This window comes from Charadrius vociferus, unplaced genomic scaffold (assembly GCF_000708025.1).
Source record: "Charadrius vociferus isolate BGI_N301 unplaced genomic scaffold, ASM70802v2 scaffold59, whole genome shotgun sequence".
Lineage (NCBI taxonomy): Eukaryota > Metazoa > Chordata > Aves > Charadriiformes > Charadriidae > Charadrius > Charadrius vociferus.
Genome location: NW_009661371.1, coordinates 322,788 through 346,647, shown reverse-complemented (window position 1 = coordinate 346,647; position 23,860 = coordinate 322,788). Strand labels below are relative to the sequence as shown.

At 41.1% G+C, this 23,860-nt stretch overlaps 2 protein-coding genes across 2 annotated transcripts in view; one reads left to right on the top strand and one right to left on the bottom strand.

Annotated features, from left to right (window-relative positions):
* Positions 1 to 120: 120 nt before the first annotated feature.
* POLR2B (polymerase (RNA) II (DNA directed) polypeptide B, 140kDa) lies at positions 121 to 20,082 on the top strand. Its single transcript, XM_009893672.1, has 24 exons — positions 121 to 191; positions 1,846 to 1,996; positions 5,150 to 5,262; positions 5,529 to 5,748; positions 6,669 to 6,827; positions 7,873 to 8,037; positions 8,577 to 8,773; positions 9,503 to 9,622; positions 10,007 to 10,193; positions 11,302 to 11,445; positions 11,737 to 11,876; positions 11,991 to 12,102; positions 12,589 to 12,743; positions 12,981 to 13,179; positions 13,289 to 13,457; positions 13,919 to 14,015; positions 15,348 to 15,442; positions 15,728 to 15,978; positions 16,069 to 16,158; positions 16,418 to 16,525; positions 16,990 to 17,103; positions 17,197 to 17,357; positions 18,747 to 18,942; positions 19,839 to 20,082. The coding sequence occupies exons 1-24, from the start codon at positions 121 to 123 to the stop codon at positions 19,926 to 19,928; spliced, it is 3,504 nt and encodes a 1,167-aa protein (XP_009891974.1). The 3' UTR covers positions 19,929 to 20,082.
* Positions 20,032 to 23,860, bottom strand: part of IGFBP7 (insulin-like growth factor binding protein 7) — an 8,238-nt gene continuing 4,409 nt past the window's right edge. The window contains exons 3-5 of the mRNA XM_009893748.1: positions 23,343 to 23,459; positions 22,104 to 22,230; positions 20,032 to 20,272 (exon numbers count right to left, since the gene is read on the bottom strand). Of these exons, the coding sequence (XP_009892050.1) occupies positions 20,253 to 20,272; positions 22,104 to 22,230; positions 23,343 to 23,459 (264 nt within the window). The 3' untranslated portion in view covers positions 20,032 to 20,252. The remainder of the gene's footprint in view (positions 20,273 to 22,103; positions 22,231 to 23,342; positions 23,460 to 23,860) is intronic.

Here is a 23,860-nt window from a genome sequence, read left to right as displayed (position 1 = left end):
GGGCCTCGGGCGGGCAGGGGCGCTGCTGGGGTGGCGGAGGGGTCCCTCAGCAGGCGAGGAGAGGCACCGGGGTGAGCTTAATGGCTCCAGCGGGTTAAATGTTGTGCTTCCCCGGCAGATATGCAGTATGATGAGGACGACGATGAGATCACCCCCGACTTGTGGCAAGAAGCCTGCTGGATCGTTATTAGGTGACTGTTTTTAAAACTCGCTGTTCTTAATGCCTCGGCATCTGTGCTCTTGGTCTTGCGGGTGGCACCTGGTTCGCTCGCAGCGTGTCATGGAAGCTGCAGGTTTGGGTACGCTAGGTTGTGTGGTGGGGTACACTGTTCCGGATGAAGTAAGAAGTGATGTTGAGTCTGTATCAAGCATATGATTTTGCCCACGACTGGCATAGCTGGTGCTGGCAGTAGGAAATTGGTACTTGGCTTTTTTACCATATTGGTGTTTTTCTGGCAAGACGTGAATGTCCAGGGCCTGCAGCTTCTTGTGGCTGTTAAGGAGTGGGATGCTGCGAGGAACTGAGTAAAAACTCTTTCTGTTGTTAATTGTATCATTTGTAAAATATATACAACTCGTGTCTTAGAACCGTAGTTGCAAACAGGGCACTAGATCTGTGGAGGTGGTCCCATAGGCAGCCTGGACGGAGAACTGAGATGGGAAATTTTGGGGGCAGAAGGAGGTCCTTTCTTTTGCAGCCCAGTGACAAGTGCAACCTTTGCTTTCAGTCAGGTGGGAGGTAACTGAGGCAAGTCCTTCAGCTGAGGCTGCATCTCACTCTATATGAGGGAATGCTTTTTTAACCATGAGTGTGACCAAGCACTGGCATGCGTTGTCCAGAGAGGTTACAGAGTCTCCATCCTTGGTGGTATTCAAAAGCCATCTGGACTTGGTCTTGGGCAGTCAGTTGTAGGTGACTCTGCTTGAGCAGGCTGATACGACAAGATAACCTCTGGATGTCCCTTCAAACCTCAACCATTCTGTGGTACAGGTTGCCCCCTTCTCTTCCTCCTTGCCCTTGTGCAACAGCAGGCTGTGCTGGCAAGACTCATGATAGCCAAGGATGTGCTCCTCTTCTTGGGGAAGCCTGAGGTTATTGGTAAGGAGGTAGTTCTTACCAGTTTTCTCTAGAGATCTTGGCAGTGATGAGGCAGAAGCTGAGGTAGTGTGGGTTCCCTGGCTTCAGGAACATGAGGTAGAGGAGCTTGCTGGCAGGAGCTCATGCAGCAGGCATGTTTAGGTCATCCCATTAAAAGTCAGGATGTGGAGCTTCAAATTTAGGTTTTGATGTTTTTACAGTTAGGTTGTGCTGGACTGAAGCTAGGTGATACAAAGGCTAGGGGAAATCCAGAGCAGTGTAGCTGGGAATCTCTGTGTGACTGGAACAGAGGGGTTCTAAGCTAAGAAAAGTTCTGAGAACTTACCTTGACTTAGGGGCAGGCAGTCAGTTTACCGCAGCTTGCAAAATTAGTTAAAGCAAAGTAATTTACTTGCATTGTTGAAAACTTCAGCTGAAGCCACTTCTACTGAGGTTTAAACGTTTCCTTTCTAACTTAAGGTAGACTGTGCATACAGTCATGGCTTAGCCAAGAGGTGGCAGCAAGTTTGTCACTTTGTGACATCCGTGTCTTTAAACACTGAGGTAGAATTGGTTAGTGTTTTTGAGCATCTATGTTCAAAACTCACGACTTGGGAAAAGTGAATGTGTTTGATTCTGTACTGTATTTCATGGCTTCTGCAGGTGTTCTTATAAATACGTCTTAAACTTTCTGATTTATAAAGTACATGATTTAAATTAAGCTCTCTTATTCATTAGTGCACTCTTTTTCTTTTTTCTTTTGTTAGCTCCTATTTTGATGAAAAGGGTTTAGTCAGGCAACAGTTGGATTCTTTTGATGAGTTTATTCAGATGTCTGTGCAGAGGATTGTTGAAGATGCTCCACCAATTGATTTACAAGCTGAAGCCCAGCATGCCACAGGAGAAGTGGAAGAGCCGGTAAGTGGAGACCTCTGGCAGAGGGGATGTTTATTTACAATACAAAATTATTTTAGGTGGGTTTTATTCACCCCCTATCTCAAGAGATGAAAATACATCTGAGTTGTGACACTGCTTGTGCAGTCAATAGGACAGAAGTATGAATGCTTTGAAGTCTATGAGGTGTATGGCCAAGTTTCCAGATAGTCAGGTGTATGACTGAGAAACACGTGCAAGAGCTTTGTTGTCCAGGGAATCCAACTTTCCTTTCCTATAGAGTTACTCTCTCCTGCTGGTTAAGTTGTTGATTGAGTTGAGAAATGACTAAGAACAATTGGCTGCTGCAGCTCATGTTGTTGGTTACTATATGAAACTGCACTGACAGAGATGTAGTAGAGCAAGTCAGGAAGCCAAAAGCAAACCGTGTTTTGGTGGGATTTTGATTTTCAGTAGCTTTACGATGGCAAGAAAGGTTTATGGCTGAAAAGTTCTTTGTTAGCTTTCCTCAGTTGAAGATATGTCCAAGTTTTCAAAGGGTGCCATTGTGCATTATCTTCCATTGGCACCATGTTCCAAAGGATAACAAATTATCTAAGTGATGCTCTTCTACAATGAGCGTGCGCCTCCTGCAGTGGCTGTGGTGCTTTCATCCGTGTTCCCTGTTCCATAAGTGCAAATAGTGACGATCCGTTCTCCTGCTATCAGTCACTACCTTGCTGCTTGCCTGTTGAGATTTAAAGGAACTTTAAGACACCCGAGCATTGAATTTGTTACATGTTTTCACTGTTCCTTTGCGTTTTTTTTGTAGGCAATTACGCTGTAGAGAGAATAACTGTTTGTTACATGTTTTCACTGTTCCTTTGTGTTTTTTTGTAGGCAAACAATTACGCTGTAGAGAGAATAACTAGGATTTCTTTTAGTTTCTTTGTTAGACAAACAGTTGATAAACATTTGTCTCACTGTAATTCTCCTTAATGTTTCTTCTGTTATTCTATCTATGTTATTGCTGAAATCTCTAGCTGTGCAGTTCTGCATTGCTGTATATGCTGTATGTGGTTAAGGCTCAGATTGCAAGTGAGGTATGTACCAGGCTGCTTTTTGCCGAAAAGCTAGTATTTTACTTTCTCAAATCAGAGGGGTTAGTTTCTTATTCTTACTTACCAAATTAAAGTTTTTAGGAATAGGTCTAGATATGAGAAAAAGGAAACCTGCTTTTTCCCTCAGAGTCACTTGCAGGCAACCTCTTGCCTCATTTCAAGGTAGTGGATTAATTTAAGGAGACTGAGTGTAGTGGACTAATTTGACTTTCGGTTTCTTTCTCCCTCCACTTCTCTGCCTCAAATTTTGAAGGCAATGTGGGCAGTTTGGAGCACATCAGAGGGTTTAACAACCATGCTCAGTGACAGGTATTGTGGTAAATGTGTTCTCCTTGAGAATGCTTGCATGAGAATTTGGGAAACTTGGTACCATACATGGCTGCTGCTGCAAATCCAGGGGAAAAAGGTGGTTCTTCGGGTGAGACTTGAGAGAATTTTTTTGACCTACAAGATATTTGTGAGCAAGGTTCTGCCACCTACTATTGTAGGAAGCTTTTGTGACTTTTTAAATCAGATTGTTTTCAGGTCTTTTCTGATACTTCAAGTCTTTCTTGTTTGCTGGTCCTATGGCTGTCTTTTGCTGTTTTTTCAGTTCTTGATAATGTTTATCCTTGTACAGTAGCAGTTTTGGTTAGTAATAAGTAAGATAGAATATCTTGGATACAGAAGGCTCGTTATTAGTGTATCTTGTGGATAGAACAGCAATGACACTTCAGTTTTTCTGAAGGCTGTGGATTTTTTTTATAAATTGATGCAATAATCTATTTAATCTCTAGAGGAAACAAAACCACCTAGCATAGATGTTAAAAAGGTGGTTTCTGGGCTCTGTATGGGATGGATAATTTGCACCTTTGTATTTAATAGTGAGTCTAGAGAAAGGGCTGAGTATGAGGACTTTGAAAATATATTTTAGAAAGGCTAAAACTGCTTGTGACATAAACTGCAAACTGACTTTTGTTTTCCTCTGCATTGGAGCTTGCTCTTGCTTATGGCTAAGGTACGCTACAATGCCTGCATGGAATTCAAGTTTTGTTATAGTAATAGATATTCTCAGCTGGCTTCTAGGCAGATACGTAGTTAGGGTGGCAGCACTGTGGTGCTTTATTTGTGTTAGCTTCTGTTCTGTAAAGGGATGTGATGGGAAATAGCTACTTGAAGAAAAAGTTGTAAGGAAACAAGTCTTTCAATTTGTATACGTGCAGGTCTGATGATTTCCTTATGTTTTTCTACCTCCCTGGATTTTGGTCTGTGAAGGAATGCTTTGTGAGTAGAGTGGCTCATCTCTAGGTCCTTTTGCATGCAAGGAGGCCAAGAGCCAAGTTGCCTCGGCACACTTGTGCACCGGGGCTGCCACCACACATATGAAACACTTGAGCAAAGCTACTGTTGTGTAACTGCTTGCTTTCTTTTAAGTTTTACCTCCCTCTACCAGATACACAAATGCGCTTTGATAAGAGTATTGTTTTAGAACTGAGAATTTTTCTGTTGCTGACTGATATCTGTCCTTTCATGCCCGTGGTTTCTCTGTAACACGTGAAAGGATTTCTGTGGAACTAAAAAAAAAAGCTATTAAATTTGATGTTTTATACATGGGAGCAAAGGTTTACAAAAACTTGCACCTTTTTTGGTATATCATCTATCTCATTGTATGTGTTGAAGCAGGTTCATCTTTTTGCATCGTAAAACTAGCAGTTTTATGTAAAGTTAACATAAACAATAAATATCTAAATAGGCGTATGTAAGGCATATTCTATTTGTTAATATATTTACTGTCTTGGTAGATTTGGCATTTGTTAGCTATTTTATAGGAAGAAGACCTATTTGGGTTTTCTCTTACCAATGGTTTTGACCCTTCAGTTTCCTCTGTTTGGTGTTTTTTGGTTTTTTTTTTATTAATGAGGTTTTCAGAAAATATTGAAAGTTCTTAAGTGTTTTTTTGATTTAGTCATTTGAAGAGGGATTGATTCCAAACCTTGAGCTGAGGACATGTGGCAGCATTGGGTATTAAACTCTAGGGCTGCTCTTGAACAAAGTGGATGTTTCTGCCATTAAAGGTAAATGTCGTATTGTTTTCCAGCCCCGGTATCTGTTGAAGTTTGAACAAATCTATCTCTCCAAACCTACACATTGGGAAAGAGACGGAGCACCCTCACCTATGATGCCTAATGAAGCCAGACTGAGAAACCTTACGTAAGAACAAACTCTGTAGTGGATAAACACAAGGAAGGACTGGCTCTGCATTATTAATTGATAGTCTTTTTCAATTTAGTAGTGCCTTGAAAATGTAATAATTACTGCTCTGTTTAAATTTCGATGTCTAGTTTTTAAATCCAGATGATGATTTGTTAATAATGCTTAATATTACCAGTGAGTGCTTGAAGAACTGTATTCATTATCCTTCTGTACAATCTGGAGTAGTAACTGGCAGGTAACACAATGGTCTTTTTATTCTGTAGGTATTCGGCCCCCTTGTATGTGGATATAACTAAAACAGTTATTAAAGAAGGGGAGGATCAGTTACAGACACAGCATCAGAAAACTTTTATAGGAAAAATTCCTATTATGTTACGTTCAACATACTGTTTGTTAAATGGCTTAACTGACCGTGATCTTTGTGAACTGAATGAATGCCCGCTTGATCCTGGTGGCTACTTCATCATTAATGGATCAGAAAAGGTAAGCGATTATACCTTGCGCAACCATCTTTACAGACACTGAAAGTTCTGTTACTTGTTTCCGTATGTTTTGCCAGGAACATAAGCACTTTTATTCCGTTGTATCACAGTTACTGTGGGCACTCATGATCTTGTAGAAAGATGGGGTTTTGGTCCTCTCCTAGGACTTTCTTTTCTTCTTCTCTGAGGCATGTTTTCCTCCTTTAGTTTCATAAACTCTTTTGCATTGAATGCCACTAAGTACTCTGGATATTTTTCTTTCCATTTTCAACATTGCAGAGCAGCAGCACTCTAAATTGAGGTACTTTTTCATTTCGAGTCTCCTCCAGTTTGTTCACAGCTGTATAGATGCATTTTATTATAAGAACAGGTTCTTCCCTCCATTGCTGTGGATTCAGCTTTAGCAAATCATATCCTCTCCGTGCTTGTGCCTCACCAATGAAACTACTGTTTTTTTGTAACTGACACCTGGGCAAATGTAGCAAAAGAAATAGAATTGTATTTTTTCTTCTTGGGGAAAAAAATAAGTCTGGCTCTGACCATTTGAGCTGGCATTTAAATTTAAATGCCTGTGTGGTGTGTTGGCCTTGCAAACAGATAATGAAATGCTTTCTTTATCAACGTTGTGCCTAAAGCTAACAGAAATATCCTGTACAGCTAGCAGATGCGCTAAGTACATAATAGAGAATGGTGTTCTGGCAGTCTTTTGTTTTGGTTATTCTATCTTAGCTAGTTGATGGTTTGCTTAATACTGTATTTCTAAAATGTAGAGTATAATCCATCTGAGTTTGGGAAATTGACTTCATGCTGTGCAGTGCTCTTAAAGTTAAGGCACCTGTAGGAATGGCAGAAACACTGTGCTTGTTGCTTTTAGCATACCCTTTTGTCTGTTGTTTACTAGTGTTCTTGTTTCTAACACAGGTTCTGATTGCTCAAGAGAAAATGGCTACAAACACAGTGTATGTGTTTGCAAAGAAGGACTCAAAATATGCCTACACAGGAGAGTGTAGATCTTGTCTGGAAAATTCCTCTCGACCAACAAGTACTATATGGGTTAGCATGCTGGCCAGAGGTGGGCAGGTAAGCCTAAGCAGGAATAACCCCTGCTCTGGGGCTTACATTAACATTACATTGTTTTAGGAGTTTTGTTACTGTCCTGTCTCTTTGTGTCATTTACTTTCGGGATTGTGAGAAGAAATTTCTTCTGCCGTTACGTTATAAAGAAGGTAAAATTAAATGAAAATGTATTGTTTGTCATAGAATTATGCCTGTCTCTGGGACAGATAATTTGAGGACTGAAATGAAGACTCAATTTGTTGCAGGTTGTGGGACGAGGCTAAAAAAATCATTTTAGAATTACTGTAAACGAGTTGTTAGAAAATCCAAACAAGCCGTTTCATGTTTTTTTGGCAAAGGACAAGAATAGGAGCAGGGAGTCTGTCTTTGCTGATGGCCAAGCTAGTGTTTGGATGTGTTTTGCAGACCATATATTAATTCATATTTAACGTCTAACTGTGCCATCTGTGAAGGGAAGGAAGTGCTATTCATAACTTCAAAAGCAGAAGGTGTCAGTACTCTTTTACCGTTGCACTCACGTTTGGAAATTCCCAAACGCGTTCATAGAGTAACTTTAATAAAAGCCTTATACCACTCTCAAGAGTGCTCCAGCCATCAGGAACGAGTGGTTGTCCCTCTCCATCCCACAATGTTTGTTTCTTTCTGGGAGGGGGGAGCAGCTACTTGAATAATTGTGAGAATGGAGAGTCTTACACAGTGAATTAGAAAAGCTGGACTTAAGCTGACAGAAGGAAAGCTGAAGGTGGACAGGATTGCTCTTTGCAAATACAGAAGGGGAGGGAAAGGATGCATGTGAGTGAATGAATAGTATTATTTAAATTCCTTCCAAGTTTTTGCAGACTTCTAAAGTTAGAAATGTTATTAAAATAAAAATATCACTGCCGGAGTAAGATTTCAGAATAGTTCCTTAGTTGCCTGCTGAGAAGTCGTTGTTTCCTGTAGTGCTTGACTAAATACAGTTATGGTGTATCGTCCAAGTCCAGAGAGATGATATTATTTAAAGGCAAGATCATTTTAGACTAATGTCTGTTTTTCCCCATCTTTTCAGGGTGCGAAGAAGAGTGCTATTGGTCAGCGCATTGTAGCAACTTTGCCATATATCAAGCAAGAAGTCCCCATCATAATTGTCTTTCGTGCACTGGGCTTTGTGTCTGACAGGGACATTTTAGAGCACATCATATATGATTTTGAAGATCCAGAAATGATGGAAATGGTAATATATGTTAAATAAGCAACTTTCTGTCTTGACATTTGGTGATGTGTAGATGTGGCTAATAATCATTCAAAGTATTGTTCATTTTCCAATTGTAATTTATTACTTTAATAGACAACCTGCAAAAATAATAGAAATGTCAAAAGTTCTCTGCCTAAACCTATTCTAAATGAGTATTTTAAGTGAAGAAAGCACAGTAGAGTTTTTAAAGAGTTGGTATGTATTTGGGAAGGTAAGGTCTTACCTTGCTGCCATTGACTTAAATTGTAAAATCCCAATTCGTACCTGAAGCAGCAACAGGCCTAGAGTGTTCTTGGGTGAGAACTATTTTCCGAAGTGTAAACTATTTTTTGTGTGCTCCCTGCGTGCTTCATTACTGTTTTCGGCTGCTCTTGAAAGAGCTTCTGTAGCAAAGCCAGAAAGAACTGCATCAGTAATTAGCAGTTCCTGAAAAGAATTATCAGCAAGGAACTGCGTAGTTTCCTTCAACCCCAACAGCTGCTGGATGCTACAGGGTTTTGCTGTATTTTGTGCATTAGGTCAAACCTTCTCTGGATGAAGCGTTTGTCATTCAGGAGCAAAATGTTGCTCTAAACTTCATTGGATCAAGAGGTGCAAAGCCAGGTGTCACCAAAGAAAAGAGAATCAAGTACGCTAAAGAAGTCTTGCAGAAAGAAATGCTCCCGCATGTTGGTGTCAGTGACTTCTGCGAAACCAAAAAGGCCTATTTTCTAGGGTATGTCAATATTTTCTGTCACACATCTGCAAATGGACCCTGAATACAGATTTTATTCACATATATGTATATGATGGAAAGAGCACACTGAATGGAAGTTTGTTTTTAACCTCAGTCTTCTGGATACTTGGTGATAAATGTAAGGGCACTGATATATTTTTGTAGCTGAGAAAATGCCAATATCAATAAAATAGAAAAAAAAAAAAGAAACAAAGCCTCCGATACATTCTGGATCTTAAGTTAGAGGTGGTGAAAGTGATAAATGACTCTTTTTGACGTCCTGTTGCATGAACAGCCTATAGAGGTTGATAACTAATGTATAGATAACAACTGATAAGCTGTTTGTAGTGTAAATCCACTCTTCAAAACTACTAGCACATCCTCTTGATCACTGCTTGTTGGTATGCAGGTGAACTGTAACATCAGGAGACTTGCCATTTTACACCTGATTCCACCTGCTTAAATATAGCCCATATTACAGTACGGGACAGGCATGTAGCAGAAGACATATTGCCATCATGATGTAAACATTAACTTCTGAACTTTCAGTGGGTCATTCACCTCTAAAGATGTACATGCTGAAGAGATCTGTTTCAGGACAGCAATATCCTAAAGATCTGGAATGGACAGCCTTTAGGAAACAGCTCACTGATTTATCTGTGAAAGCATGTAGTCTTTGTTTTGAATGTCTGCAGTCAGTTTAAAATATAAGCTATCTTATTTGCTTAGGTATATGGTTCATAGATTGTTGCTGGCAGCACTGGGAAGAAGAGAGCTTGATGACAGAGATCATTATGGCAACAAAAGACTGGATCTTGCTGGGCCACTGCTGGCTTTCCTGTTCAGAGGGTAATGTACATTTTCTTCAGAGGTAATTAATGGTAGCGGCATTGCCAACTCGGTGCTTGTAACTCTACTCTACTCTACCAGACTGTTCTTTTATGTCTGATAACCAGTTTTGGGCAGCACAGCCTGTATGTGATTATGACTTTATCACGGAGTGGATAAGTTTACTCTAATAGTAGGTGGTTAGCATCAGCTTTTTTTGAAGCATATTTTGTGCATGTTCACAAACAGGTTAATTTGTTTTCTTCCCTCTCCGCCCCCACCCCCCCTAGTTACAAATTACTTGCTTCTGTTTAGGAGGCCAGTGGTGTTTTTCCTAAATAGTGCTGGGTAGGCTGAATTGCTACAGTACTGTTTAATCATGTTTCTTGGCATCTTCTTCTACAGAATGTTTAAGAATTTGCTGAAGGAAGTGAGAATATACGCACAAAAGTTTATTGACAGAGGGAAAGATTTCAACTTGGAACTGGCAATTAAAACAAGAATTATTTCAGATGGTTTGAAGTATTCATTGGCAACTGGAAACTGGGGTGACCAGAAGAAAGCTCATCAGGCCAGAGCAGGAGTATCTCAGGTACAATAGCTGAATAAGGCATGGTAGCGTTTGTCAGATTTACATAAGAGTAAAACTATATTGTGGAAGTTTAACATTGCTTGGCAGCCATGCATGTTGTATGTTAAGTAGAACCATTTTTAAAAGGAAACTTCTGTAGCTGAAACAGATGAAGATCCAAATAGTTCAGTCTGGTGTGGGGTTTGGGTTTTTTTGGTGGTTGGTTTTTTTTTGATTTAGCTATTGTGTTCCCTGCTAAACAGCTGGTGTAACTCTTGTAAAGACGTTTTGTGTTAGAGCATATGCCTGTGTCTGGTCAAGTCCTAGTCCCAGGGAATCTTTAGGGAGGATGGATTTCTTTCCTTTAATTATTTCCAGTGCTTCACAGATGGTTAAAGAAACTTGAGTGACACCTTGTAATATAACCATTATGTATTCCACAGTTAATGATGAGGAGCACTGACTTTATTAGCCCAGAGCAGTGCTTAGTTGAGGTTGTTTCTCATAAAGGTGGAAACAGGAAAGAGGTGACAGTTTTTAAATGCCAGCACATTTTGTTGTTTGGAGCCCTGGTGAGATCATAATTTTGGCAAAGCAAAGTTAGGAAAGGGACGAAAATGGTAACTGTCCCTAGATGGTGTGTTGTTGGTGTATGTGTATGAGGGGCTTGTTTGCTTTTTAAATAAACTCTCATGTTTCAGGCTGTAATATTAAGTTTCCTTAAATTTTTGGAAAGCCTTGAGCAGAATCTGAAGAGAATGTAAATGCTGATCTGCTCCTAATAACTAAGTCATCTTAGTTTTTCAAACTAAGTTTGAAAAGGTGTCTGTCATTGTACTGGCAAACCCTCCTGGTGAAAATGCAGCTTAAAAAGTATTTTTACAAGTATCACTCATCCTAGTTACCTGCTCAGAGTAAGCTGTGCTACAAAAAAAAAAATACTTAAGGGTAAACTTAGACTAAGATTAATGGAGGTGAACTAAAAAGTGTAGTTAACAAAAATCAGAGCTACTTTAGTTCTTTTGAAGTACATAGTTTCTAGGGGGCGTTGATCCTTTGCTCTAATGTATAACGATGCCTGTCAACAACACACTTAAGCTTGACTAACTGAATTCCTTACTCTGTGCAGGTGTTAAACCGCCTGACTTTTGCATCTACGCTTTCCCATCTGAGACGCCTGAATTCTCCAATTGGTAGAGATGGTAAACTAGCAAAGCCCAGGCAGCTGCATAATACACTGTGGGGAATGGTTTGCCCTGCTGAGACCCCAGAGGTAATGAAAAGTAGTATTTATGTTAGTTCTTACTCTTGCCTAACTGCTTTTATCTGCTATTTATTTTGTAGCCATGGCACTTGTGATGAACACTTGCAGGTGTTTTTTTTTTTTTGAAACGCTGACACGGATATTTAGCTTTATATTTAACTCTGTAGCTGAATGGTAGAAACGAATAAAGTAAATAGTGTGTTTTGTGTCCAGTTCCTTGAGGACTTGAAGTTTAAATTCTCAGATCTTCTTGGGAATCTCTCGATTTGGAAATGCAAGTTAACTTTGTGCCTCTACTAGGGTCATGCAGTAGGACTCGTGAAGAACTTAGCCCTGATGGCTTACATTTCTGTGGGGTCTCAGCCATCACCAATTTTGGAGTTCTTGGAAGAATGGAGTATGGAAAATCTGGAAGAAATATCTCCAGCAGCAATAGCCGAGTATGTGCAAATGAAACTGTTTAAACAGACTTAAGCTTTTTACCCTGCGCAACTCTTCAAGGCTTTGGGGTTTTGGTGTGTTCTTTTTATTTGATTATTTTTCCCTCTTTCTAGTGCTACCAAGATCTTTGTTAACGGCTGCTGGGTAGGAATACACAAAGATCCGGAGCAGCTGATGAATACCCTAAGGAAGCTCCGTCGTCAGATGGACATCATTGTGTCAGAGGTATAAATTTTATGTCTAGGTTTTGGGTGTCTTTTTTAGATGAGAGAGAATAATGCTTTGATACTACTTTGTGACCTCCAAATAGCATTATTTGCAAGTCTCTTTCTGAACATACTTGGGGGTTTTTTTTGGAGGGGGGAGTTGTCTGGGGTTTGGTGCTTTTTGGAGGTTGGTTTGTTTGTTTGATGTATGTGATTTGTTGTTTGTTTGTGAGGTTTGTTTTTGGATGTTTTTTTCTTGTTGGTGTTTTGTTATGGTGTGTGTGTTTTTTGTTTGTTTTTTTTTTTTTAAAGATAGTCCAGTTGAAAAAACAGTTGAAAACTCTCTTGAAATGCATCTGTTTGTAGGATGTTAATGTTTGTTCTGTGCTGCTGATAGCATCTGTAAGGTCTTTGCTTTAGGGAACTTTGTTACCCTATTTTGTGTTCCATAGTTCTGATTCCGGGCTGAGACTTTGTACTCATGGGGTGCTGCTTTCTTGTACAGGTCTCAATGATTAGAGATATTCGTGAGCGAGAAATCCGCATCTATACTGATGCAGGCAGAATTTGTCGACCTCTTTTAATTGTGGAAAAACAGAAATTGCTGTTGAAGAAAAGGCATATCGACCAACTGAAAGAACGAGAGTATAACAATTACAGGTGAGATACATTCCTGAAACTCAACTGAATGTCTAATTTTCCATCCCCAGATCGTAGAGCGAAATGTTTAAAGCTTTGTGCAACACAAAGATGCTTTCTCTGCCTGGTAGCTTAATTCATGTTTTTCTCACGTTGACGCAGTGGTAGTAATAATAAACCAGGGAAGTCCTTGTTCTTGTTACTGCTGAGACACCCATTTTATATGTTAGCTGAGTATTTCAGACATTGGTTGTTCAGTTGGCAGGATCTTGTGGCCAGTGGTGTAGTAGAGTACATTGATACACTGGAAGAAGAGACTGTGATGCTGGCGATGACTCCAGATGATTTGCAAGAGAAAGGTGTGGCATATTGTTCAACGTACACGCACTGTGAGATTCACCCATCTATGATCCTGGGAGTATGTGCATCTATTATCCCTTTCCCTGATCACAACCAGGTCAGTGCATCTCTTCTAACATCCTGCTTTTAAAGTTGATAGAAAACCCACAGGTATATGCTTATAGAGCTTTATGTACATATATATCGGTCTTTCCTTGTCTGTCTAGTCTCCCAGGAACACATACCAGTCTGCTATGGGTAAACAGGCTATGGGAGTTTACATTACGAATTTTCATGTTCGTATGGATACGCTGGCGCATGTGTTGTATTATCCTCAGAAGCCCCTTGTAACAACACGCTCCATGGAGTACTTGCGATTCAGAGAGTTACCAGCAGGTATGTTGTCAGTTAATGTTTATTAAACGAAAATATTACTGTTTTGTTTAAACTGTATCCCAATGTTATGTGTTATAATACTTGAATGTTTAGTGAATGTATGTAATTTAAAAAATAATTATAGGTTAAATGTTAACTTGTAGCTTGACACCTAGACTGCAAAAAATACATTGCTAGTGTTGCAGCTGAAACTACTTTATCCATGTAGTCTGGTAAAATCTAACTGTACAAATCTGTGTTGGTATTTGCTAGGTTCTTCACAAGGGGTCACTCTTGACTCTCTTTTCTACCTAAAGTTGCATCTGCTGAGACCGCGTGGTTTTCCTGTGTGGGACAGGGAGATTTTATCTCAGAAAGGGTAGAACAGCTTCACTGTAGAGAATACAGCTTATTTTGAGTTATAAGATATGCCTGTCTGGTATGTGTGCATCCTTCCCAAGTATTTGCTCTATGTATTATAGGTATCAACTCGATTGTAGCCATTGCATCATACACGGGCTATAACCAGGAAGACTCTGTCATCATGAACCGTTCTGCTGTTGACAGAGGCTTCTTCAGGTGAGACTTCATAAATTTTTTAACTGTTTGGAAGAAAAATAAAGGTATACTGAGTTTTCCAAAGGCTCAAGAAAAAGTTATCTACGCTGGAAGACACCATTCTCCAAGTCTTTTCAACCTGAGCAGCTTTTTAATTTATTTGTTTTAATGAGGGTGGATGGAGCAGCACAATGAAAGTGGTGAATGTGTATCTTAGCAAAACACAGTGAGTAATAGTTCATCCTTTGTGTAACCTGACTTCCCGCTCTGTCTTCCCAACTCTTCCATTTTGGTCTTCTATAGTATGTTCTTTGTATGGTGGTTAAATGAAAAAATATTTGGACTCTTTGCTGTTATATTTTCACCTAACTCTTGCCCATTAGTTGAACTCCTTAATGCCAATATTGCAGCTTTGTAATATAGTCTTGTCTTCAGTAGCATAGCAGTTGCTAACAGTGAGGATTGGAATGTTCTTTTCCTTAGTAGGAACTGCTGTTGGGACAACTGGCAACTGATGTGGCTTTGTGCGTTACAGTGTTTAGATGTCTGTGCTTAGCTGAATAGTTGGTCAATTGGTTTCTAGTTTTGTTCATTTTCTTTTGTCCAAGTTGAGCGCAAGAAGTGTGTGCATGGTATCTTGGATCTGCTTTCCAATGTAGAATAAGTATGAGGCTATTAAACTTTTATGGCTCATGTGAAGCTTTTATAGAATCTGCGGTGCGCGTGGGAGTAATTAAATATGGATAATATTTATCTGAAAGGCTGTGGCTTTGGTGTGCTGGCAAATGAGGCAGCAAACAAAAACCCCTAAAGCCCCAGAAAGAAGCCTATATAAATTGAAAGTTTTCCGCTGCAGCTCAGTTGTACTGCGTGTGGCAATTCAAGGTAGCAGTAGAAGCCGAAAAATGCTTGCAAAATGGCAGGTATAAGGAGAAAAGTATTATGAGAATGATATGATGAAGCTGTGAATAATCTTTAGGAAAAATAACAACTGCTTTTGAGATGTCAAGCAGATCTGAAGGTCTCTGCAGTTCATAAAAAAAAAAAATTAGCTTGTTATCTGTAGGTACTTTGGTAATATCTGAAAAGTGACCATCAAAATGCCACCTGAAACTGTTTTTAGTTTGTTTGGTGGGGTGGTTTTTGTTTTTGTTTTCCCCTCCTCAATGATGGACAGACTGATAAGACTTTAGAGGAAAGGTTGTGTGGCACATGAACATTATTTGTTTTGGTTGTCATTAGTAACAGTAGCCATAGTATATGACAAAAGGATGATTATAGTGAAACTGAGATGTACAGATGAGGAAAAATGATGCTGGTTTCACTGGAAAAGTCTTTATAACTTTGTTTCAGATCTGTGTTCTATCGCTCATACAAAGAGCAAGAATCTAAAAAAGGGTATGACCAAGAGGAAGTTTTTGAAAAGCCTACACGTGAAACTTGCCAAGGTAAGATATAGGAGTGTATAAAGACTGAGTTTTTAAATTAATTTTTTGTGAGCAAGGTTGTTAATGTTGTTGAACTGATTCAGTCTTCATTTTGGGATATATAAAATAGCAGAAATGTCTGTATTAATAGCAAAATACATCATTAAAGATATTTGCATAAAATTATCTTTAGACATTTCAGCAGTAGTCTGAAGTTGCAAGCAGACTTGTTGAATTTCTACAGAACATCAAAGTCAATATGTTGAAAATTTTGGAAGTCTAGTTTTTCTTTTCTTTTTTCCCAAGGTATGAGACATGCAATCTATGACAAACTTGATGATGATGGTTTGATAGCACCTGGGGTACGTGTGTCTGGTGATGATGTCATCATTGGCAAAACGGTAACACTGCCAGAAAACGAAGACGAATTGGAAAGCACTAACAGACGTTTCACAAAGAGAGACTGTAGCACTTTTCTGCGAACTAGTGAAACTGGTATTGTAGATCAGGTCATGGTAACCCTTAACCAGGAAGGATACAAGTTCTGCAAGATTAGGGTGAGCACTGACATATCTGCTTTCTATTTTTAACCGTCTTTCTTCTTTTGTTCAAAAGTTACCAATTGAATGTTTTCCTATGGTTTACAGGTACGCTCTGTAAGAATCCCACAAATTGGAGATAAATTTGCCAGTAGACATGGTCAGAAAGGAACCTGTGGTATCCAGTACAGGCAAGAGGTAGTGATTCCCCCCCTTAACATTTTACCTCTGTTCTTACCATTGGAACCTGCCTTAAGTGAGTTGTCTGTGGGATATCTACTACGGTGCAATATATTGAGTGAAATTTAGCTAAAATATCCTTAGAAAGCACAGCTGCTTCTTATGTGATACTTACATGCCTTTGAAATATTTTATGAGATTTAATTTGAATCCACAGACCTGCTTTTCTTAAAGCTGATATTCTGGGAAGTACTGACTGTGTGTTTCCCTGCTCTAGGATATGCCCTTCACCTGTGAAGGAATAACACCTGATATAATTATCAACCCCCATGCCATCCCTTCCCGCATGACCATTGGTCACTTGATTGAGTGTCTTCAGGGGAAGGTAGGAAGAATGTTTTATGCTGCATGTCTGAGCAATATGAATTAAAAACTTTTTTTTCTTTTCCTTTTTTTTTTTTTTGGTAAAGATACTACTGCCTGGTAGGTGTTAATCCACTAAAACATAAGGATTGTTCTGCAGTTACTTGATAGCAAAAGGAAGTTTCTTGGGAAAGATCTACAGTCTGTAAATTTTCTCCACTAAGTCAGACTACAGTGTACTCTCTCATCTGTTGCTTTTATTCCAAACGTTTCATGTGACCTGGAAAAAGGAGTAACAAAATTTTTGCTACTGTGTATTTTTTTTAAAATTTCGCTTTAAGCTGTGTAGCTGATAAACAAAGATGCTGTCATGGGTGTGGAATCTCAAGTTCTGGCATTAAGAGTTAAAACTGTTTGAAACAGCTTAATGTTGTCTGATCAGTCCTTCAGAAATCTTGCAAGCTTTTGCGAATCTGTTCTCTGTAGGTGTCTGCAAACAAGGGAGAAATTGGTGATGCTACACCTTTTAATGACGCTGTCAATGTGCAGAAGATTTCCAATCTCTTATCAGATTATGGCTACCATCTAAGAGGAAATGAGGTATAATCAATTTACCAGTTCACTGTAAATTTTTTACTATACATTTGATGGATAGTAAGGCTTACGATTCGGTGATTGCATTGACTACTTCAGGTCCTCTACAATGGCTTCACCGGTCGAAAAATCACATCACAGATCTTCATTGGTCCTACATATTATCAGCGGTTGAAGCACATGGTAGATGACAAAATCCATTCTCGTGCAAGAGGGCCGATCCAGATACTTAACAGACAGCCCATGGAAGGTAGATCTCGGTAAGGATGTTTGTTAGTTTCTATACGGTATCTTCTTTTACTTTGAAGTTTTTAGCCCTAAAAATCAGCTGTCTCAACTTTGCAGCTAGGACTCAGCTCACCCCAATTAGCCACCTGTTTTCATGTGTTTGGCTAAAGAAGATGTGTTGGGTGCAGGTGTCAAGGTTCTGGTAGCAGGAGGTGCTGCTGGGGTGGCCTTTCTGAGAAGGGATCAGGGGTTGCCCTGTGCTGGACACAGCCACCTACAGCTGGCTCCAACAGACCCACTGCTCTCCAAAGCTGAGCCCATCAGTGACACTGGTGGCGCCTCTGTGGTAACATACTTAACAAAGGGTAAAAACTGCTGTGCAGCAGCTGAGAGAGAGGAGTGAGGAAATGTAAGAGGAACAGCCCTGCAGATACCCAGGTCAGAGAAGGAGGAGAGGGCAGAGGTGCTCCAGGTGCTGGAACAGAGATCCACCTGTAGCCCATGGTGAAGCAGGTTGTCCAACTGCAGCCCACGGAGGACCATGGTAGATCGGATATCCACACTGCAGCCTGTGATAAGCCCACCCTGGAGCAGGCTCCTAGCAGGACATCCAATCCGTGGGGCACCCATGCTGCAGCAATCTGTTCTTGAAGGATTGTACCCCGTGGGAAGGGCCCATGCTGGAACAGTTTGTGAAGGACTATCCCATGGGAGGGACCCCACGCTGGAGCAGGGAGAAAGTGTGAGGAGGAAGGAGTGGCAGAGAGGAACTGTTATGCACTGACCGCAACCCCTATTCCCCCTGTGACCATGGGGAGGGGAGGAAGGAGTTGGGAATGAAAGAGTGAAGTTGAGCCTGGGATGAAGGTAGGGGAAAAGATGTCTTTAGTTTTGTCTTTGTTTTTCACCATCCTACTCCATTTTTAATGGGCAATAAATTAAACTGATTTTCCCCATGCTGAGTGTGTTTTGCCAGTGATGGTAATTGGTAAGCGATCTCCTTCTTTCTATCTTGATCCACAAGCTTTTCATCTTATTTTCTCCTCCTGTCCTGTCATCATGGGGGATTGAGAGCCACTTGGTGGGCATCTGGCAGCCAGCCAAGGTTAAACCCACTACAGACAAGTAGAGAATGATTTGTTTACCTCATTTTGCTATTCAGTTGTGCTGTGGCTATTAGCCACATCTGCTTTAGAAATGCGCAGCAGCAGTTACAAATTATTGTGTTTGCATTGTCCCTAACCGTTTTATTCTGGGGTGTTAGAGGAAAATTAACGCACAGCTTTATTCCTGCATTGTAATACTGCTGTTGTGTTTCTACTAAATTACTTGTTCCACCACCAAGAACTGATGTATTTTGCCAATGGACTCAAAAGTTGAGGGTTTTCCTTTTTTTTTTTTTTTCCTTTATTTTTTAACAGTGATGGTGGCCTTCGTTTTGGAGAAATGGAAAGAGATTGCCAGATTGCTCATGGAGCAGCCCAGTTCTTGAGAGAAAGATTGTTTGAAGCTTCAGACCCATACCAAGTTCATGTCTGTAATCTCTGTGGAATCATGGCGATTGCAAACACAAGGACTCACACGTATGAATGCCGGGGATGCCGTAATAAAACTCAGGTACGTATGGTTTTCATCAGCCAGTGTTCCTCTTTGTGGGTAAGAGGAAATGCCACTTGGGTGAGCAGGAGGATAGGGAAGTAAATATTTAAAGAAGCACCAGAACAGTTGCTATTTTGGTTTCATAACTGTTTTAAGTGTTTATAGTGTCCTAGTTAATTTGAATGTTTCCTTATTAATTTTACAGTGTTGGCTTGTCACTTGGCAGGAAATGCTGTTCAAGCATTTTGCAGTGCAGAGTTTTCATAGACTTTGAAAGTAAATACTTGAGAGCTTATTTTTAGAAGTAAAACTCAGAATCACAGGAATTTAGAGCCATCGCCCTTGTGACTGTCCCCATGAAGATACTTGTGCTTGCAGAGCTGGGTCCCCATGGGAGGTCTTTTGTGTTGCACTTTTTTTTTTTTAAAGAAAAAAGCTCTATAGTGTGTGCTTGGTTACAGAACTATGTCAAAGGACGGTGTCAGCAGAGATAAAAATAGTTGCCTTAAACAGGCTTGTTCTTGTGCTAGGGACTGACTACTGCAACTCTAACAATGGCTTCGGGGTTACTGAAGAGATGTGCAGTAAACACAGTTAGGATTTCCAGCACACATCAGGCACACTTTGCTATGCACATGTTCCCTTGTTAAATGGTTCTTGTTGAAGATCAGAGCCCTTGGCTGCAGGTTTTATCATTAAAATTGTGTTCTGGATAGCTGCTGCGTAGCGTCTACGGTCAGTCTCAGCTTCCCTCTTGCTTTGTTACTGTTTGTGAGCGATTCTTGTTAAATGCTTTCATGCATAACTTCAGATTCACTTTTGAGCCAAAAACTTTACAATTTATTTGTGTAGAGGGTGGTGGAAGCTGATGTTTTAGGAGTGCTTATCACAAGCCTTTTGAAATCTCTTTCTAGATATCTTTGGTTCGGATGCCCTATGCCTGCAAACTTCTCTTCCAAGAACTGATGTCTATGAGTATTGCACCTCGTATGATGAGTGTTTAGCCTTTAAATGGGCTTTTTTTTTTTTAAATGGTGAGACTGAAGTGCTCAGGTTTTGTTTCATTTTGTGTAGGCTGCATTTAAAATAGTTTTACCCATCTGCTACGTGCTGTTCAAAAGTACGTTTATTTCCTGTAAATAGAATTAAAATTTGTAATCAAACTTGTGAATCTCTTTATTTGTGTATCTGAAAGTGTGCAAGCAAATTGGTAATCAAAGAGGAAGAGAGTTAAGAGGGAATGATTAGTGAGCTAGGAAAAGCCAGAGGTTGCAGCTTTCCAAAATGCTAATTTAAAACTGTGCGTAAGTGAAAGTCCTCACATCGCATCACAGCTCTGCGCCATCATCTGTGGAAAAACAAAAACATGTTACGCTCTGTACTGTTCCAAGGGGTGATATCACAACTTGGGCAGTAGCACATACGCAAGTTTTCTAATGTTTATGCTGAGGGTGAGACCTAACAACCCAGTCCCCGACCCTCTTTCCTTCCTTCCCTACTGCAGGACCATAGCAGCAGGGGGATGGTAATAGATGGCATTTTTCTGTGCTGAGATCATCTGGACATGGGACACGGGCTCCCTGACTGCTTAGTGTGTAGCTATGGAGGAGCCTGTTACTTCCGACAGTTTGTTCCATTAATGTTATCAATTTACTTTAAGTAATTGTGGACTGCTGGCTTATTGCTTAGCTACAGCGTGCTTACTTGAGAGCTTTCCTACAGCTGAAAAGAAACAGCTGTAAGATGTAGCGTGCGTTTAAGAAATAAACTATGAGGCAATACAGGCAGTACTACAACCTTGCAGTAGAGTTACTGAGAAGGGGGAGTGAACATCTATTCTGGGGTATAAGTGCGCTGCTCATGGCACAACTCAGTAAAACTCAATTTGATTCACATCCATAAATAAGATGTTTGAAAAGGAAGGGATTAGAGACTAGCTAAAAACCTTTAGCAAGGTTCCTAATGAGTAAGTGATACTAGGATTCATTTTATGCTCTTATTTCAATGTGAGCTGTTGTTACTATTCTCCTAAAGGAAGTCTTCCAGCTATTCAGGGATATAAGGATATAGAAAGTCAAGACTCTATAGTTTGTATAAAGCTACTGGGATTAAAACTAAGGATTTATGTCCAGGTGGATTTGGGCAGCACAGTATTCTCTAGCTGGATGCTTTGTTCCCGGTGCCTCTGCCTCCAGCATGGTTACAGTTACTGCTTCAGCTCTCCCCATTTATTCTGAAGCACATGTGGCCGTGGTACTTAGCCAGCTTCTTCACAGCTGGAATGAGGGTGGTTGGTTTGCCATCAGCTTTGCATGCAGCCTGGCAAAGAGGACCTGGGTTTGACACCTGGCTGAGGGCTGGAGGATAAAGGCTTCAGGTCTTGCCCAAAGGGCTGCTGTGGTATATCCCTCCCCAGTTTGACACTCCAGCGTGCAGAGAGAATGGCAGGGACTAGGATGTTTCCAGGATGGGGAGTAATAAGGAGGTGCAGGGGCTTGGCAGGAATTTAAGTGCTTGAAGTTCCCCTTCTGTCTTGGGGCTGGCTGTGCCAATACTGCTCCTAGGAGAGATGGGCAGGTTTCACAGAATCACAGTATGGTCAGGGTTGGAACGGACCTCTGGAGATCATCTAGTCCAACACCACCGCCAGAGCAGGGTCACCTACAACAGGTTGCACAGGACGGTGTCCAGGTGGGTTTTGAATGTCCCCAGAGTGGGAGACTCCACCACCTCTCTGGGCAGCCTGTTCCAGTGCTCCACTACCCTCAAAGTAAAGAAGTTCCTCCTCATGTTAAGGTGGAACTTCTATGTTCAAGCTTGTGCTCATAAGGTTTGGAAGCATCCACAGAATGCTGAAAGACCGATACAAATTTAGGGCTGGAAAACCACTGAAAGTTGCTTTGTAAAAACCCCAAAAGGTGTTTTTAATGTAGTATCTTAATCTCCAGTACTTTACAGCACTTATGGAGTTATTTAACAATCCCTTAAGAACTCTAACAGCTGATATTTGCTGGGAATGTTTTGCCAAACCCAGTAAAAGCTGCATGTTAACTGGTATTTCTAGTGTGCATTTTTTTTTCTTTTTCAGAAAGCATTAAACAGAGGTGGTCCTTCAGTATCAAATAACTGAGTAAACTGTTCAAGGAAAAAGCTGCTGAGCGTTCAGCCATGCTACCTACCTTTGGTCAGGGCTATTTCATGCAGAGTTTCCACAACGTGGATTTTTGCAGAAGCTGTTGCCTCTCCTTTGGCATTTGATGCATGACACTCATATTCTCCAGCATCTTCTTTGCTCAGAGGAGAGATCTAGGGGAAGAAACACCCCCCCCACACACCCATCAGTAAGTATCCTATGCATAGGTAGAGGTTATTTGGTTTTAAGGTATCTTATGTAACTTGTTAATTGCTTGAGACATAATGAGATTAAGAGAGTGCATGAAGTAGCAGTTAAGCCTTAGGGACCACACTGAGTACGTGATTTCTCCTGCCTGCTCTAAACAGTCTGGTTCCGATGGTGATGGCTCTCTCCAGGAAGGTTTGGGACAAGTACCCACTCCTGTGGATCAGCCTAGCTTTCTCCTCTTCTGCTAGGCCAGATTAAGTTTGTTCTAATGTTTCCTCCATGTCTTCTATTGTTTACTTAGTTTGGAGGTGTGTCAGAGCACTGCATGCTTGGTAAGGGGAAGGAGGCAGGAAGAAAAAGCCTTCCTACAACGTGCTGCATCCAGTCCGTCAGTTCAGCAAAATCATTGGCTCAAACCTTTCCTTCTCCTTTTTCCCACCTCTTTTTTTCCAAGCAGTGCAGGAACCAATGCCCTGAGCTATGCTTCCCTGCTGCCAGCTTCTCTGCAGCTGGGAGCCACCATACTTGCAATTCCCTTACTGGGATGCACAGCAGTTCCCTCTCATGCGTGGCAATTGCTGATTAGCCTGCAGGTACTCCTGAAGCTCAGGAAGCCTGTTGAGTGAGAGCCAATGGCTTCTGTGCTGGGCTATTCTCTGGCAGGTGATGCGCTTCACTGAGGCAAAGACAGTTCTGCCAGATCTATAAGGGCTCCTCAGGTGTGGGTCTTTCTTAGGGATGCCTTGCCTCTGTACTGATTCCTTCCTAGACATGGACAGGGTCTCCTTCTCACTAATGGCAGCAGGAAAGTAATGGCATACAGAAAGGAGATCTTTCATTTCAGTCTCGCCTTCTCTAATCGTAGAATGCATGCTTCTGCTGCATGCTAGACAGGTGAATGGGTAAGACTCAAGCCAGCAGCCACCCTTCCTCTTCGTGTCTAATTCACACAGGTTGTTTTCTTCTAAATGCCCTCTCTGTTCCCGTGTGTCTTCCATACTGGTCTTTGTTCATGAGTTGTTTGCAAACTGCACTGTGCTGTTTGTGCAGCTCTGTGCATACACAAAGTACTTACAAGCACCCATCCAGTCACTTCGTGTTTCTCAGGGCCCCCTCGGGTCTGTATAGCCAAGTTTTCCCGATCCCCAGGAAGAAGCTCCATCCTCTGGACACCGTACTGTCCCCGAATTATCTACACAGAAGAGTAGAAAAGTGTGAGAACACTGGGGCTTGTTTATGCTAGAACTGTTAGGACCATACCTGCACACAGGCACGGTCAACACTGGTTTTACATGAATGCATTTTGTGTGGTAGCATTTCACCGTCTCCTCTGTGCACTGCAGCCCCACTGCCCCAATACCTCAGCATCTGCATGGGGGCTGCGTTCCCCCTGCCTCGGCAGGAACGGATGGAGCAGCACAGCTTTCTGGTGTGGATGGTGCTGGGCAGTGGGGTGCGCAAACATGCCCTGTGCTGACCTGGTCCCACAGAACTCGTGTGTGTGGTCCCAAGGGTGTGTTTAGGCCATCAAATGATGCCTGTGCTGAACAAGGAGGATTCAGCTGCCTGCAGCTGCTGGTAGCCATACATCAA